This window comes from Carlito syrichta, unplaced genomic scaffold (assembly GCF_000164805.1).
Source record: "Carlito syrichta isolate Samal-C Ts95f unplaced genomic scaffold, Tarsius_syrichta-2.0.1 Scaffold301031, whole genome shotgun sequence".
Classification (NCBI taxonomy): Eukaryota; Metazoa; Chordata; class Mammalia; order Primates; family Tarsiidae; genus Carlito; species Carlito syrichta.
Window position 1 is genome coordinate 203,710 of NW_007245127.1, and position 16,851 is coordinate 220,560.

The window sequence follows — 16,851 nt, forward strand, 5'->3', positions numbered from 1 at the left end:
AAAAAAAATCATCCGGGCATGGTAGCGCATGCCTGTAATTCCAGCTACTCGGAAGGCTGAGGCGGAAGGATTGCCGGAGCCCAGCAGATCGAGGCTGCGGTGGCCGGGAGCGGCCACTGCACTCCAGTCTGGGCGACAGAGTGAGACTCCAACTCAAAAAAACAAAAAAAAGATCAGGTTCTGCCTCTTCTCGGCTGTAGGGATTGGACAAGTCTCTTTAAAGTCCCTTGCCTGGCCAGGCTCAGTGACCCAGTAATCCCAGCACTTCGGGAGGCTGAGGCACGTGGATTGCCTGAGCCCGTGGGTTCGACACCAGCCCGGGCAACTTGGCAAGACCTTGTCTCTACAATAAATCAAAAACTTAGCCGGGCATGGTAGCATGTGACTGTAGTTCCTGCTACTTGGAAGGCTGAGGCAGAAGGATTGCCAGAGCCTAGCACATTGACGCTGGAGTGGCTGTCCAACTCAAATAAAATAAAATAAAGTCTCCTGCCAAGTGGGAGAGTCCTATCTACTGCAGAGAGCTGGCCTGAGGGTTGTGGAAAGGCACGGAACGAGGGAATGCTCAAGACAGGAGGATCCCAGGCTACCCTTGTCTGCCCTTCTCTGCATTCTAGACCCATCTGCTGGCTCAGGGATTGAGAGTCTCGGGCAAGACCTCCATAAACAGGCCCTGAGGAACTCTGTGACTTGGCCTCCAGAATTCTTTTTTTTTTTTTTGAGTTGGAGTCTCACTCCGTCGCCCAGACTGGAGTGCAGTGGCCGCTCCCGGCCACCGCAGCCTTGACCTGCTGCGCACCGGCGATCCTTCCTCCTCAGCCTTCCGAGTAGCCGGAATTACAGGCATGCGCTACCACGCCCGGCTGATTTTTTGATTTATTGTAGAGATGAGGTCTCGACACCCAGGCGGGTCTCGAACCCGCGGGCTCAGGCAATCCACTCACCTCAGCCTCCCAAAGGTGCGGGATTACAAGCTGAGCCACCGAGCCCGACTCAGAATTCTTTCTTGGACTCTCTCCTTTCCTCCCTCTACTTCTGCATTTACCCGTCCCTTATCCTCCCCTGTGGTGCTTCCCCTCCAAATCCACCTGTCCTTCAAGCTCCTCTTCCTCCAGGAAACCTTCCCAGGCCATCTGGGCCAGTGCCAACCTCTCACAGCACTGGTTCTCCAAGCCTGGCATGGCTCGAGTACTGTCTGGTGGCCTTGGATGGCATCCCCTGCCCCGCCTCTGCAGAGTGCTCGGCATGGGCTAGGCACCCCTGAACACCCACCGCCCGCTTGTTGGCTGGGATAGACGAGGGGAGGAGACTCACTTGGTAGACGGAGACCCCTGCAGGGGTGCCTTCGAGCACCTCGGCCACAAAAGGTAGGTTCTGAAAGGTGGGGTCATTGTCGTTGAGGTCCAAGAGGTTCACAAACACCGTGGCACTGCTGGTGGCTCTCAGAGGGGGGTTGCCGCCTGGGGATGGGGAGGAAGAGGGGGCGGAGGACAGGATAAGACAGGTGCAAGGGAAAAGGTACAGGGAGAAGGCGAATGGAGAGGGCAGGGCCCTTCGTCCCAGCAGGGCGGGCAGGCAGCAGCCTGGGCCTTGCTTCCCCTTCCTATAATTCCCCCCTGCCTCCAGGGTCACAACCGGGACGTGGGTATTACTCCTAGTGATCAGACTGAGATTTCCCGGGTGGGCCCCAGGACGCCTGAGGACCAGCCAGTGGGGACATGAACAGCCTCAGGCCTGTGGGACAGGGAGGGGGCGTACAGTCTGTGACGGAGATGATGATCTTGCGCATGAGCTCCGCCTCGTGGGGGTCGGGGTTCTCACGGTCCAGCATGACGTGAGTGGTGCGGATCTTGCCCGTGGTGCTGTTCAGGCTGTAGAACTTGTTGGGTGGCTGGATGCTGTACACCAGGGTGCCGTTCTCTCCCAGGTCGGGGTCCACAGCCACCACCTGCGGGGAGAGAGCAGACCCTGTGCTGAGCCCAGTCAAGGGGGTGTCTCTGGGTCTGAGGATATCTGAGCTCACACCTTGGTCCTGGGCACCCTACTCCTGACCCCGGAGAGGGGTCTGCTGAGGGCTGGGTGGCAGGAGGCTCAGAGAGCAAATTGGCCGTGGAAGTCTTTGGGCTCTCTGGCAAAACCGTCAGCTTTGACCTTGGGGAAGTCCCTTTCTCCATGTAAGGCTGGGCCTCCTGGTCTGTACAAGTGAGGGTGGTGGCCCCTCGGCACTCTGAAGACTGCATGAGCCAGTGTGTCTCAGCACCTTGCCCACCTCTGCATACAGCAGGACTTGAGGTCCAGTGGGCAATAGGTCACCTCCACCTGCTGTTAGCAGCCATACGTGATGCATATGCCCATTTCACAGGGGAGGCTCGGAGTGGCTCCCAAGGTCTCAAAGCCAGGAATTCTAACACACACACACACACACACACACACACACACACACACACACACACACACGGCACAGCTTTGTGTCCTTCCTTTCTGGACATGGAGGTTGAGATGTCCATGGACTTTGGGAGACCATGGAATTCTCCAGAGTGGGGACTGGGCCAGGCTGGGAGTGTACCCTCAGCTGAGCTTTTGAAAGGGTTTGAAGTCGGGCTCGGTGCCTCAGCCTGTAATCCCGTGCCTTTGGGAGGCCGAGGTGAGTGGATTGCCTGAGCCCGCAGGCTCGAGACCTGCCTGGGCAACTTGGTGAGACCTCATCTCTACAATAAATCAAAAAATGAGGTGGGCGTGGTAGCGCACGCCTGTAGTTTCAGCTACTCGGAAGGCTGAGGTGGAAGGATCACCGGAGCCCAGCAGGTCAAGGTTGCGGTGGCTGGGAGCGGCCACTGCACTCTAGTTTGGGTGACAGAGTGAGACTCCAACTCAAAAAAAAAAAAGAGGGTTTGAAAGCCTGGATTTTGGAGACTGGGTTCCTTGCCATCGAATCCTCTCCTTCTTCCACTGAGCCTTTTGGCTATGAGGTGATCTGAAAAGAACAGGTCTTAACTGACACCAGGGATGAAAGGACATGTGATGAGCCCCAGTTTTAGAAGGTGGGACCCAGCAAGTTGGGACAGTGGGCTGGAGAAGGGGGTCAACAGGGAGAGGGCTGAGTCTTCCTGGAAAGGGGGACACCATCCTTGACTAGGGGAAGGGACTTAGGATTGAGGACCAGATACTCTGGCCCCTTCAACTCTCTGGTCTACCCCCTGGCTCCCCACTTAGAAGCCCTCACCCCATGAAGGGACCAAGCATTCATGCTGTCCTAGCCCACGGTGACACACCCCATAGCCCACTGTCCCCTAGGTTCCCAGATCCTGCACAGCCAGGTTGTAAACAGAAGAAAGGCACAGGGCCACCTGAGGTCCCCGAGGGCTTGTCCTCGCCAGTGCCCCTGTGCCTGCTGTCTCCTACTCTGTAGGGAAGCTCTCTAGCCATCCACCTGCTCTGCTCTCCACAAGGGGAAAACAGACCCCAGAGAGGCACCGGCCAGACTCAAGGTCACACAGCAGCAGCCTGGGGTCCACCCAGCTCCCAGTCTAGGGGCGCCTTGAGTCCCAGGACAATACCGGCCCCCACCCCTAGCTCACCCCCATTCTGTGCTGTGGAGGCCACAGTGACACCAGAGGTGGACAAGATCAATGCAGGGGAGGGTACCACCATCCCTGGGGCCACATCAGGACAGTGTCATTCTTAACTCCAGGACACGCGGCGATGACAGCCCAGCCTCGTCAGCTCCTTCATCTTACTTGACATGGGGCCTTTTGTGCTTTGGCAGCAGAATCTGTCCCTCCTCTGGCTTAATCCCCAGGCGGAGGTGTCTCTGGGGCCACCAGACCAGAACAGACAGATGGGCTGTCCTGGCCGAGAACTCCCGTCTGTCCCTGTCCCTGGGCCCTGGGGATGTCAGGAGACAGGCCGATGCAGGGATTGAATCCTGCGCCTCCCTGGGCCTGTTTCTTCAGAGAGGTGGGGGGAAGCCCTGCCCCCACTTGGACTGCTCAGCCCACCACCCCCTTCCCAGCCTTGTGGCACCACAGGGTAGGAAAGGGGAGGCCCCATCCTTCAGGCCTGAGGTGGCCTCGTCATGCTGTGGGCATGCGGCCTCAGTTTCTCCAGCCTCCATAAAGGGACCCCATGACCCCCATATTGTAGACGGGGCTCTTAGGCACTCCAGGCATAATTCAAAGGAGACCAGCGGTGCTTGCATTTCAACAATGCTTCTCTCGGTGGTGATGAATCCCTGTTTTTCTGGATGGGGAAACTGAGGCACAGAGCCAGTTAAATGACCGGTTTCAGGTCACTAGCCTGTTGCTGAGTGTTAGTTTCACATGGAGAGGGGGATGTTTCTCCCCTTGTCTCCCCCCTCCCCGCCCCCCTTGCCCGAAGTGCCGGAGGTGGCTGTTTCCACAGGTGGGCACTGACTTCGGGTCCCTGGCCCGCCCCCCGGCCACAACGTGGGGCGTGGGCTGGGGAGAAGGTGGGGGCCATGACCCTCCTGCAGGCTCCCTGCTGGGTGATTTTGTAGAGTCTCACCACTTTCCCCTCATTTATTTCCCATTTCACGCTCTTCATTTTTCTTCTGGCCTGACGGGGAATAATTCTCTCCCTCTCCCTCTCCTTTATTTTGCTGGAGGGCTTTGGAAGGCTCTAAATCAATGCCCATCAGCCGGGTCCTTGAAGGAACTGCAGGAGCCAGGAGGGAGAGCTGGCCCAAAACCTCGCCGGCGGACAGACAGACGGCGGCTCCGCAGCGCGGGCCCGCCTGCCGGGCATACCCGGCGCACACAGATGCTCACGCCCGCCAACTCCCGAGCATCGGAATGAAGGCACACACTAGTCTGCTGCACACACGCTCTGGAAAATCACTGGCACTGCCTCGTGCCTCAGACTCCAGGGGCTGTGGCTGGCAACCTCTCCGAGGGGCCCTCGGGAGACAAGCCCTGGTCTCCCCCTGGCAAGGAAGACGCTGGCGGAGCTGGGGGGCGGGGGTGCAGGAAAGGTGAGATGGCCACCAGCAAAACAAGTCCTTAATCGTCGTTATTTTGAAATCTTGTGAGCACCTACCATGTGCCTGGCATTGTGGTAGGGAGTGTGGCTCCACGGTGAACAAGACAGGTGCAGTTCCAGCAAGGGAGGCAGATGGTGATGATGAGAACGGGGGAGAGGGGGAGGGAGGAGATGACAGCTACTATTTATTGGCCACTTACTGTGTTCCAAAGCTTCTTGTATTATGGCTCTTCAAGTACTGACCATGACTCACGTTACGTGGGGACCTATCTCCATTTTCTAGATGAGACAGTTGGCGCACAGAGAGGCTGAGTAACTTGCTCAAGGTCACACAGCTGGCACATGATATGGTTGGGGTCAGAAACTAGGCATTCTGGCACCAGAGGCTGCTGCTTCACCACTAAACCACACTGCCTTTTGATAAGCAAACAGCCTATCGCACAGATAAGCACAGATTGTGGGACCAGCTCTGAACGGAACAAAATGTGTAGCAGTCGGGGGCAGGGGGCCTCCCTAGAAGAGGTGACGTTTGAAGCTGGGACAGATGAAAAAGAGAGAGCCACCCACGGGAAGAGTGTGGTGGGGAGCAGAGGAAGAGGAGCAGGCTTGAGGGAGGGAAGGCTCGTGTATCTCTGAGGCGGGAAAGAGTATGGTGGGTGCAGGAAACGGAAAGCCCTGTGTGTGTGTATGTGTGTGTGTGTGTGTGTGTGTGCACACACGCGCGTGTGTGAATGTTTATGTGTGTGGGAAGGGTGGTGGGAGATGAATCAGGTGAGCCAGCCCCTGTTTAAATGTCACCTCCTCCTTGATGTCACCTGGCCCTCCGAGTTGGCCATTTCCTCCCGCAGTCATTTTGCCTCACCTTTTGGCTACGGTCCCTGCCTCACCTACCTGATCTGGTTGCTGCAAGAGGGAGTCTTCTCCAAGGCACTAAAACATACCCACATATATATGCCTATACACACACACACACACACACACACACACACACACACACACACACACATTTGATGGCCATACGATTTGAAATGATTTTAGGACTCTTCCTTTGGAAATTATGTGGCGGTGACACACTTTATTAGTGTATGAGCTTCTCGATGTCTGATTTCCTGGCCATCGTCATACATAATTAAAGATTCCAGGAAATTCTCAAGAGTTCTAGAAAAACTAACCTCCAATTTATCCTTGAATGGAATAAGATTTTCACAAACACTAAACTTCATCGTTATGAAAGTAGCCGTACTTAATTTGGTAGACTGTTTAATATAACATGTTTTAATTTTGATTTTGCCCCTTTCTTTCTTGAACTTCCAAGTCATTATGTTTTTTCCTCAGGTCTCAAACACTCCCACAGGCCACTGAAATGCTTGACGAGCGCCCAATCCCCTGGCAGCCCCATGGCAGGGGTGGAATGGCCACGCCCACTCTGTTCTGTCTCCTGGGAGATAGTGATGAGGCAGATCTGCTGGGCTATCTGGGTCTGGTCAGGACTTTGGCTGGTGCACAGATGGGGGAGGTGGGAGCAGTCGGGTTTGCACAGAAGAGTGACATGAAGCTCACTGAAGGCAGGGTGGGAGCTTTGCTGTCTCCTGTACCTCCAGCCTGACAAGCAGGAGCCTGGCAGGCAGCAGATGTTCATGGAAGGCGTGCAGAAGTTTCCTGGAAGGTGAGGAGGTGCCAGGAAGCAGGCCTCTGTCCCACTGTCTGTATTGTCCATGGCTCAGAAGGACAAGAGGAAGGCTGGGTACCTGGAAGAGGTTGCTGGGACCAGAGCTCAGAAAGGCCTGGGGCTGAGTACAGCCCCTGCCTGGCACACCTATGCCTTGCCTGGCACATCTACTCCCTGCCTGGGACACCTACACCCTACCTGGCACGCCTAACCCTGCCTGGCACACCTATGCCCTGCCTGACACACCTACAGCCTGCCTGGCACAACTACGCCCTGCCAGGCACATCTACACCCTGCCTGGCACACCTACACCGTGCCTGGCACACCTATGGCCTGCTGGCACACCTATGACTTGCCTGGCACACCTACACCTTGTGTTGCACACCTACACCCTGCCTGAGACACCCACGCCCTGCCTGGCACACCCACACCTTGTCTGACACACCTATGCCCTGCCTGGCACCTCTGGCTGGCATCCCATGTAGCTACTATCTTCTAGAACCACCTCCCTCACCTGCCCCTCAATTCCCTTTGGGAGGAATTTTCCAGTAACATAAAGGAAAGGTAATAGTTGACCAGACAGGTGATCAGAGGTGGGCATCCAGCCTGTCAGATCCTGAACACATGGGGAGGAAGACAGGACAGGTGTGATAACCAGCCCCTCCCTTCCCCTCTCTGTCCTTCCTTCCAGGTCGACCTTCTTTCCCATCTAGAACCACTGGGTGTGGGTGACAAGGTTGGGTTTCCAACACCAGGCTGCTTCCTGGAGAGCTGAATGTACAAGTGACTGTCCCTTCTCCCATCCTGCCTGAGTTCTCCAGAGCCTCAGAACCTGGGCCACCTGCCAGGGCATCCCTGGAGCCAGCAGAGGAATAAGGATGGGGCCAGGTGGTTTCTAACCCCTTGTCTCAAAGTCAGACAGACTTGGGTTTGAGCCCTGATACCACTTCTTCCTGACTCTGGGACCGTGAGACCAACACTTTAGACCTAAGTCTACTTCCTCCACGGTAAAGGGGAGCAGACCCCCTCTGCCACACGAGATTATTATGAGAGTGACAGACTTCATGAGAATCCCTCAGTGTGGCGCAGGGTAGAGCTCATAAGTGGGGCTACCAAGAGCTGTCAGGGTTCACATCCCTCTTGGGGCTGGGGGTGGCACTGGGGCTGTTTGGGTGGGGACAAGCCTTCCCAACAACAGGGTGGGGGGAGTAATATGTCTGAGTAGACATGACTCAGCAGAGCCCATCGTGTGGGCTGCCTGACCCAGCTTCCCTCAGTTTCCCCAGGGTGCTGGGCTCCATTGCATGCCCCTGCTTTGGTCACACCCCTGTACACAGGCCCCTCGACATACATGAACACGACGATCATGGAGACTGTGCAAACTTGGCAAAGCCTGGCCATAAAATTGTTGGGGTGAGCTATAAAGCCCCTGCTGGGGCAGCCCGGTGACCAGAAGAGGGGAGTGGACCAGGCTGCAGGGACAGAGTGAAGGAGAGGCACCAGGGGAAGAGCTGAGGCTTGTGCAGCTTGAGGGTGGCGCTCTCCTGGGGGTCAGCCAGCATCCCAGAGTCTCAGGGCACGTGTGGCCTACAAGCCGATCCAGCCCTAGCTCCCCGGACACTGTTCCCAGGTTACCTGAAGCTCCCTTTGACAAGGCCTGAAGGTGGCTTACATGGCAAGCTGGGTGAGGGCTTCAGCTTGATCTCTGACTACCTTTCTCCACGCAAGAGAGTTTCTAGAACTGCTTGGAGAGCTGGCTCCGGGGGAAATACACAGTCCATCGGCCCCACATAGGCAGACCACAGAGATCACAGTGGAAAGGAGTGCCTGGCAGTCCTGCTGTCCCACCACCACCTACCGTGGTCACGTCGGAGTCTGGAGGGGTCATCTCCACCAGGTTGATGTAGTAGGGCGCGTCCTTCCAGGTGGGGTGGTTGTCGTTGATGTCCAGGAGGGTGATGTTTACCTGTGAAACCACGAGGGGCGCTGTGAGATGCGCCTGGCTGAGGAGGGGTAAATGGGTCCTATTCCAATGTCCACAGACCTCTTGGCATTGATCCTACCAGCTCCACCAACCTTGGGAGGCTAGAGCGAGGCCTGGGCTTTGAGAACAAGAGGGAGCCAGACCCTTTCAGGAGAGAGGGTTTGGGCACTGTCCCTTGGGAGGCAGAGGAATGGATGAGGCGACCCTTGAAACCTCTGCTGTGACTTGGGAACTTCACTGGCCCCACCCCACGCCTGGGCTGACAGTGACCGACAGAGTGGGGGCTCTAACAGAATCCCTTGAGCCTTCCAGGCTGAGCTACAAGCCAAGCAATTTTCCTGCTCACCTGCCTGCAGGTAAATTATTTATAGGGCTCTGATTCCCATTAGCAGAGGCATCCCTAGATGGAGCAGGACACCAGGGGGTTTTCTGCCGAGTCCCTAGCCAAGTGACACCATCCCTAGTCCCTTTGGTTGGACAAGGATGGGGGTGGGGGCTGCAGGGAGGGTGAGGGCCATGAATCCCAGGAGAACAAAAACCCAAATGGGGAACAAGGTAGGAAGGTAGCTGGAGTGACCTCTCAGCTGGTCCTCCTGCTTCCTCCCCCATGGTGGCGGTGGTGGTGGGGGTCTTTCTGCTTCTTACTTCCTGCACTCGCCTCTGCAGCCCAGTGCTCACGGAGGGCCCACACAGTTTCTCTAGCTGTCTACCCTCCGCGACACATTGATGGGGGTGACGACCATTATAGGGTTCTGAGCCTTCACTGGCCCCACTAGCTCAAGTGGAAACCCAGGCATCCTTTCTCAGCACCACAAGGAGTGGGTGAGTAGTGACAAGCCCCTAGGGACCCTCCAGGGTCCTGCTTCCTCCCTGAGTTGTTCTTCCTGGCAGAAATGGCTGGTTGCTTGTTGGCAGGTGCCCAGGCACCAGGGGCCTATGGAGCTCAGAGGTCTTTTGGGAGCAGGAGAGAAAATACTTCATTTTCTTCCTCCCGAGTGACCCATATTGCCGGTGGCAATGGCTTTCAGCCCTGTGGGGGGTCAGGGCTGACTTCAGCCGATGGTGGGTTGGCATCTGCCACCTTACTCCCATAATGCCTCACACAGGCTCAGGCCATGGGGGCCCAGAGGCCCAAAGAGGGCAACCAAAGAGGGGCTAGGAACAGCGACTTGGTCAGCAAGGGGGAAGTCAGGGGTACGGGCACTTACAGTGGCGATGCCGGTTTTCTGGTTGTGGCCCACACCCCCGTCCACAGCGCGTACGATGAGGATATATTCAGACTTGATTTCTCGGTCCAGCAGAGATGTGGTGGTAATTTCCCCTGCCAGAGAGAAGCGAGGGTGAGAAAGGGTTTGGAGGGGGTGGCGGGCCAGGGAGAGAGCAGGAAGGAAGGGAGATGTCAGCAGGCAGCAGCGAGCTGGCAGTGTGTGTCTATGGGATGGTGCTCAAGGGGGCGGGGGAGCTCCTGGGCCTCAGGAGCTGGCTTTCCAGAGTTGGGCAATAGAACCCCATGAGAAGGAGATACTTGTGGGTGTGGGGTGATCGAGGCTGACTGGAGAACAGGGGAGGAGGGTCTCTAGGCCTGAGGGCCTCTTGTTGAGACTTTTCACATGATCTTATGGGTTTATCATCTGAAACGAGTTAGTTTAATCCTTTGTGCCTCAGTTTCCTCATAGGGTCCAAAGGGAACAATAACAGAACCTACCTCATAGTTAATATGTTAGTTAATATCACAGAAATCTCTTTTTGAAATTTTTAATTTATTTTATTTTTTTGAGTTGGAGTTTCACTCCATCGCCCAGGCTGGAGTGCAGTAGCATACTCACGGCCACCCCAGCATCGACCTCCTGGGCTCAGACAATCCTTCTGCCTCAGCCTTCCAAATAGCCAGAACTACAGGCATGCACTATCATGCCCAGCTAATTTTTTATTTATTGAAGAGACGAGATCTCACCAAGTTGCCCAGGCTGACCTTGAACCCAGGGGCTCAGGCAAGTCACTCGCCTTGGCCTCCCAAAGTCCTGGGTTTACAGGCAGAGCCACCAAGCCTGGCCTAATTTTTTTATTTTAAAGATGGGGGGTAAAATTCAGGGTTAAGTATACAGATGTTCAGTATGCAGGTACTCTTGTTGATGAGGTGTGCCCCCGTCTCCTGGCAGTTTCCCACTACTGCCAATCCCACCTCTGCCCTCCTCTGGCCATTTCCTACTACTGCCAATCCCTTTCTTATAGTATTATGATAACTGTTCAAGGTCTGCTTATGAGTGAGAACATGTGGTACTCAGTTTTTTGAATATCACAGAAATCTTAGAACAGTGCAGGGTACTGTTAATTTATATAGTCACAGGAACGTGACAACAGTGAAGAGAAACCCAAGTGTTCATGTGCACTCTAACTTATGACTCATTACTGGACAGTTTAGTCTATAGTGTGCTGAGTATTAATAATTTTATTTGTTTTTTGAGTGGGGGGGGTCTTACTCTATTGCCCAGGCTGGAGTGCAATGGCACATCAGGGTTCACCGCAGTCTTAAGCTCCTGGACTCAGGTGATCCTTCTGCGTCAGGTCCCCGAGTAGCTGTGACTAACAGGTGCATGTCACCCCTCCTGGCTCATTTAAAATTTGTTTTTATAGAGACGAGGTCTTGCTATATTGCCCAGGCTGGTCTTGAACGCCTGAGCTCAAGCGAATCTCCCATCTTGGCCTCCCAAAGTGCTGGGATTATAAGTGTGAACTGCTGCACCTGGCCTTTCTTTGTATTTTAAAAATAGGTGTCTCTGAAATATGGATGTCACCCCGGTAGTGGTGTACTGTTAAATGTCTGACAACTGGTTCTCCAAAAGAAAAAGAAGGCATTTGCCACTTTCTATGGTGTAAATGCTCCCACTGGGGACCGTTTTAAGCTGCCAACTTGATGGCATTGAACATGGAGTTCACGACTGGGTGCACAGCCAGCTCTTGGGAGCAGGTGTAAGAAACACAAGGGACATCGACACATCCTGGTAGCCAGTCACTCACCACCTCATGTCCTTTGAGGGCAGTGAGACTCAGATTTGAATTATGGTCCTTCCCAGATGCTTGGCCTTAGGAAGTTTATTTAATTTCTTTGAGCCCTGGTTTTCTCATCTATAAATTGGTGATTAGTGTCATTTCTGATCCAAGCTGTTGTGAGGTGAAGCTCCCAGACTCAGCAAAGGGTTGTTTCCTTCCAAAGGACCATGGGCGCTCCCCATGGGCAGGGACTGTGTGCTCTCTATCTTCTCATGCCTGTTGCCTAAGCTGTGTGACCTGGGGCAAGTCACCTCCTTCTCTGTGTGTGGTTTCTTCTACCATGAAACAAGGGAGCTGGGCCAGATGGTCTCTAGGGCCCCTTCCACCCTGCCAGATCCCTCTCTGACATGCTGGCTTGTCCTCTGGCCTGTGTGGCGCTGGGCAGGGAACTAGGGGTGGGAGGCAGGGCTGCGCAGGTGCTCAGGCCCGGATTGGAAGGCTGACAAAGGTCTGCCCCACAAGCCACATTTCCTGCCAGGGTGGTGTCGATTAATTGGCAGGGCGAGGAAGAAATTAATCTCTAAAAAGTTTTAAACATGAACTTGTCGTCATGATAGATGGCCTCTCCTGTCTGGGAAATTAGATCCAATTAAGGCCACCTTTGCGGAGCGGGCCTGGCTAATTTGACCAAGGAGCTCGGAGGAAAACGCTTACATCTCTGGAGCTGAAGGAGCCGTGTTAAGGCAGCAAGAAAATGTCCATGTCATCATTTGAAGCCCCAGGCGGAGCTGGAGCCCATGACTCGTGAGGCAAGGGTGGGGGTGAGGAGGGGGAGACACGGGGAGCTAAAAGGTCATGGAGCCACCACGGCGTCCGGGTGGTAGGATGCGGCTCTCACGTGGCTTTGTGAAATGCAGAGCTTAACATCCAGGCACTGGGATTGGAAGTTCAAGCTCTGCGAGTCCTCAATTACATAACCCCTCCTGTGCCTCAGTTTTCTCACTTGAAAAATGGGCACAAGGCTGGTCCCATCTCACAGAGTGGTGAGGAGGGTGGGAGGAGATGCAGCTGGTCAGAGCTCTAGGAGCAGGGCCGGACACGTGGCCAAAATTTATGAAGCGAGGGCTCACCAAGCATGGGTGCTCCTGAGAGCCCAGGGTGGGAGGAGATCCCGCTTTCTCCGAGTTGGACAGAGAGTTGTATCATGGCCCTGGATCCCCTCTCTCCAGTCTCTGCACACATCAGCTCTGGCTATCTGCTCCCCAAGCTTCCAGAGAAAGGGGACGAGAAGGGGATTGAAGGCCGGCTTCCAGGAGGGAGGAGCGCAGGAAGACCTAATGCCCTGCTGGGCCGCTGGCCACCAAGAAGTCCACTCCCTTCCCAGGTGGAATTATTGCTGGGATGTGGCTGCCGGGCAGGGCCTATGTTCCCAGCCTGGCAGCTAGGTGGGCCATCACCTGGCCTGGCCAATGGGATGTGGACATGTGATGCATGTCACTTCCAGGCCCGGCCCATAACTTCCTCCAGGCCCAAGACTCCGAGCTCTCTTTTCTCTTCTGCAGTGGCATTGGAGCCACGACATGGAAGGGGCCCTGGGCTCCAGAATCATCCCGTGGAAGGTTGCTCACTGAACATCTGCATCAGGCCAGTGTATGCGTTAGAATTTCCATTGTCCTAAGCCACTGAGATTTCAGGGCTTACCAGTTCAGCATCTAGAGTTCCCTTATAGAAACAGGTACTTGGAAGTGGGGTGTCTTACATGCCCACTTAGCTGCCTAGGAGACCCAAGGGTGGGGCTCTGTTCTACTCCTTCCTGCACCCCAACACCTCGCATAGCCTCTGGAGCAGAGCAGCCGTGTGCTGCGATTTCTGATTGAACATATGAATAAATGTATAGGCATCTTGGACTCCTCCCCAGGTCTGGCTGAGGAGCCTGGGTCTCTCGTTGCTTCCTTCTGCCCCCCCTTTCCTTCCAGCTTCAAGGATGAGAGAAAGCGGGAGGGAAGCACAAGGACAGATGAAGAAGAAAGAAGAGAGTGACATGGGCTGAGCAGGGAGCTGGGGTGGGGGCTCTTAGGTGAATAAACACAAGACAATAATGAGAGTAATTTTTTCGAGCACTTATTATGTGTCAGGGACTATCCTAAGTGTGTTCCCTGTGATAACTCACTTAATCCACACACCACCCCTAATAGGATCATCCTTATTTTGCAGGCGGGGAAACTGAGGCACGCAACCGTGTAAGAAAAGGATCCAGGATTCAAGAATGAGGCCTGCTAGGCGCGGTGGCTCACGCCTGTAATCTCAGCACTTTGAGAGGTGGAGGTGAGAGGACTGCCTGAGTCCAGGGGTTCGAGACCCGCCTGGGAAACTTAGTGAGACCTCATCTCTATGATAAATAAAAAAATTAGCTGCGTGTGGTGGCGTGGGCCTATAGTTCCAGCTACTTGGAAGGCTGAGGTGGAAGGATCGCCTTAGCCCAGCAGGTCGAGGCTGCGGTGACTGTGAGTATGCCACTGTACTCCAGCCTGGGTGACAGAGTAAAACTCCAACTCAAAAAAAAAAAAAAAGAACAAGGCCAGCAGCTGAGGGAGGGGAATTCTTAGGCTTGAATGAAAGTGTCTCTGAACATGGGTGTGTTAACCAGCTGTGTGTAAAATGGAACACATTTCAAACATAATAGGACTCTTCACCCTTGAAAGACATCCTTCAGTGGAGAAATTCCTGTTGTAAGTTTTTTGGGTAAGATCAGCAATCACACTCAAATTAATATTTCAGGGAGAAAACTGGGTGCTCAAAGCTGGCTTGCTCAAAACCAAAAAGGGGGGAGACCCTGGCCCAGCGGCCGGTCCTGGGGCCAGGTACAGAGAGAGTCAGCCTGAGGGTACAGGCACCAGGGCTGGTGGGGAGGGTCTCACCTGAGCGGGCGTTGATACGAAACTGGGAGGAACCCTCCAAGGAGTAGATGATGGACTCTTGGCCATACTCTCGGGAGCGGTCCAGGTCCGTGGCATTCAGGAACAGCACCGTGGCTCCTTTCGGGAGATAAAGGCAGGGTGGGGGTGTGGGGGGGATACTGCTCACTCTGGTCCTCTGGGTTCACAGCCCTGGACCCTGGGAATGGGATCTGCACCAGCCCAAGAGGAGGACGTGGGAAGCTTCCAGTGACAGCTCTCAGGGAGTAGGAAAGCCCCCCTGCCGGGCACCCCAGGGATGAGGGAAGCTCCCAGTGACCAGCTCTCGGGGAGAAGGGAAGTCCTAGGGATGAGGGTGGCTCTGCCAATGCTCTTGGAGCCCATATTCCTGGGCTGTGCGCCCACAAGGCTTGTGAGAGGGTGAGGGAGGGACTAGGCTCTCCCCTTGTCTTCCCTGTTCCTCCTGCTCTTGGCTCAACCTCAGAGAGGACCCCACTGCCTCCCCGCAGCCCCTTCCTGGCTGGCCACCCTATTAAATACACCCAGATCAACCAGCTTTTACTTTGAATCCCAAAGAAATGAGCTCCATATTAAATTATTTTGCATTTATTGTATTCAATTTTGGTCTCATTTTATCCCATCCGCAGGAGGATTTATAGGGGTTTTATTTTCCCTGTAATGTCCAGTTAAGGCTTTCTCCTGTATTTCTAGCTCCGTGAAAGCCCAGCCCAGGGGAGTGGCTCTTCCAACGGCCCTTTCCAGATCTGGAGAGCGGCTTGTCCTGAGGATGCCCCATCAAGGGCTCCAGACCCTCCTGCCACCTAGCTGTCAGCTCTAGCAGAGCGGTGTGGAAGTTTGTGTAGGCTCCTGGAATGGGCACAGCCAGGCTGGGGTTGCAGGACTTCAGTAAGGGTCCTAATGTGTATGAGCCTCAGCTCCCTCCTCTGTCAGTGGGTCTAAGGGGACCATGTAATTGGTGGGGTTGGTGCTGAGGACCCTGTAGGGCATGGGCCCAGCCCCAGGAGGCTCCATGGAGCTGGTGAGTCAGTCGTCCCCAAGGGGCAAAGGGCCAGGCAGGGGGGCTATGGGGCAGGTGGGTCACTGCAGCCCCTGGCAAGCAGCCCTGGGGCCTCTAGTCTGGTGCCCACGCCAGGCTTGAGCAGAAGGACAGGCCCGTGGGCCCTCATGTGCCTCTTAGCCAAGTGGAAGGGAACTAAGAGCCAGAGTGAAGGCCTCTCTTTGGCGGAGTCCCTGGGGATGGTGGGAGCTCCTTGGCGGTGACAGGGGATGGCTGACTAGGACAGCCCAGCACCCACACAGCTCATCAGCAGGCACCAGAGTGAAACCCAGAGGCTCTCCTTAGAAGGCTCCATGGTGCCAGGGAAGGCCACGCTGACTCCCGCTGTCCTTGACTCCATTGTCATGGCTCCCACTGTCCGTAACTCCCACTGTCCTCCCATTCTCCCTGACTCGAGCTGTCTCTGACTCCCCCTGTCCCTGGCTCCCCCTGTCCCTAACTCCTACTGTAGCTGGCTCTCACTGTCTCTGTCTCCCACCGTCCTTCCACTGTCCCTGACTCCGGTTGTCACTGACTCGCCCATCCCTAACTCCCACTGCCCTGACGCCCCCTGCCCCTGACTCCAGCTGTCCCTGGCTCCGCCTGTCCCTGACTCCCACTGTCTTCCCACTGTCCCTGACTCCCCTTGTCCCGACTCCCACTGACCCTGACTCCCACTGTCTTGATTCCCTCGTCCCGGACTCCCTCTGTTCCTGACTCCCGCTGTCTTGATTCTCAGGCTTGACTCCCCCTGTCCCTGGCTCCAGCTGTCCCTGACTTCAGCCTTCCTGTCTCCTCCAGCAGCAGCAGCAGTTCCTGACATGGGCATTTCCCCTGCCAGGGCAGTCCCCTCTGGGTGTCAGGGTGAAGCTGCCAGCCCGCCTGGAGGACAGGGAGCTCTCCTAGAGCCCAAGCTGGTGGTCCTGGGTCTGCAAGCTGAGCCCTGCCACCAGAGCCTGGCCTGGGATGAGACCCCGCTCTCATCCTCACCCATGTCACCTTCAAGGCCAACCCTCCAAAATCATGGCTTCTGAGACCCGCCTCATAGCACCGTGGTCTCAGAACTCTCTGCATACTCTAGATTGTAAAATCAAGAGTGCTTAATTAATCATCAATCATTAGTCTCTCCCTACTAGACTGCAGCTGCAGGAGAACAGGGACCAGTGCCTGGCAGAGCTGCATACAGTAGGTGCTCTGTAACCAACTGTTAGCTGGTGATACTTGGACGTCTCCAAAA

The 16,851-nt window shown here is 55.3% G+C and overlaps 1 protein-coding gene across 2 annotated transcripts in view; it reads right to left on the bottom strand.

Moving 5' to 3' along the window:
* CDH23 (cadherin related 23) overlaps positions 1-16,851 on the bottom strand; it is a 379,551-nt gene that overhangs the window by 110,591 nt on the left and 252,109 nt on the right. For both annotated transcript variants that reach the window (XM_008054754.2, XM_008054753.2), the window contains exons 19-23: positions 14,561-14,677; positions 9,860-9,972; positions 8,526-8,633; positions 1,759-1,948; positions 1,315-1,460 (exon numbers count right to left, since the gene is read on the bottom strand). In XM_008054754.2, coding sequence (XP_008052945.1) covers positions 1,315-1,460; positions 1,759-1,948; positions 8,526-8,633; positions 9,860-9,972; positions 14,561-14,677 — 674 coding nt within the window. The remainder of the gene's footprint in view (positions 1-1,314; positions 1,461-1,758; positions 1,949-8,525; positions 8,634-9,859; positions 9,973-14,560; positions 14,678-16,851) is intronic.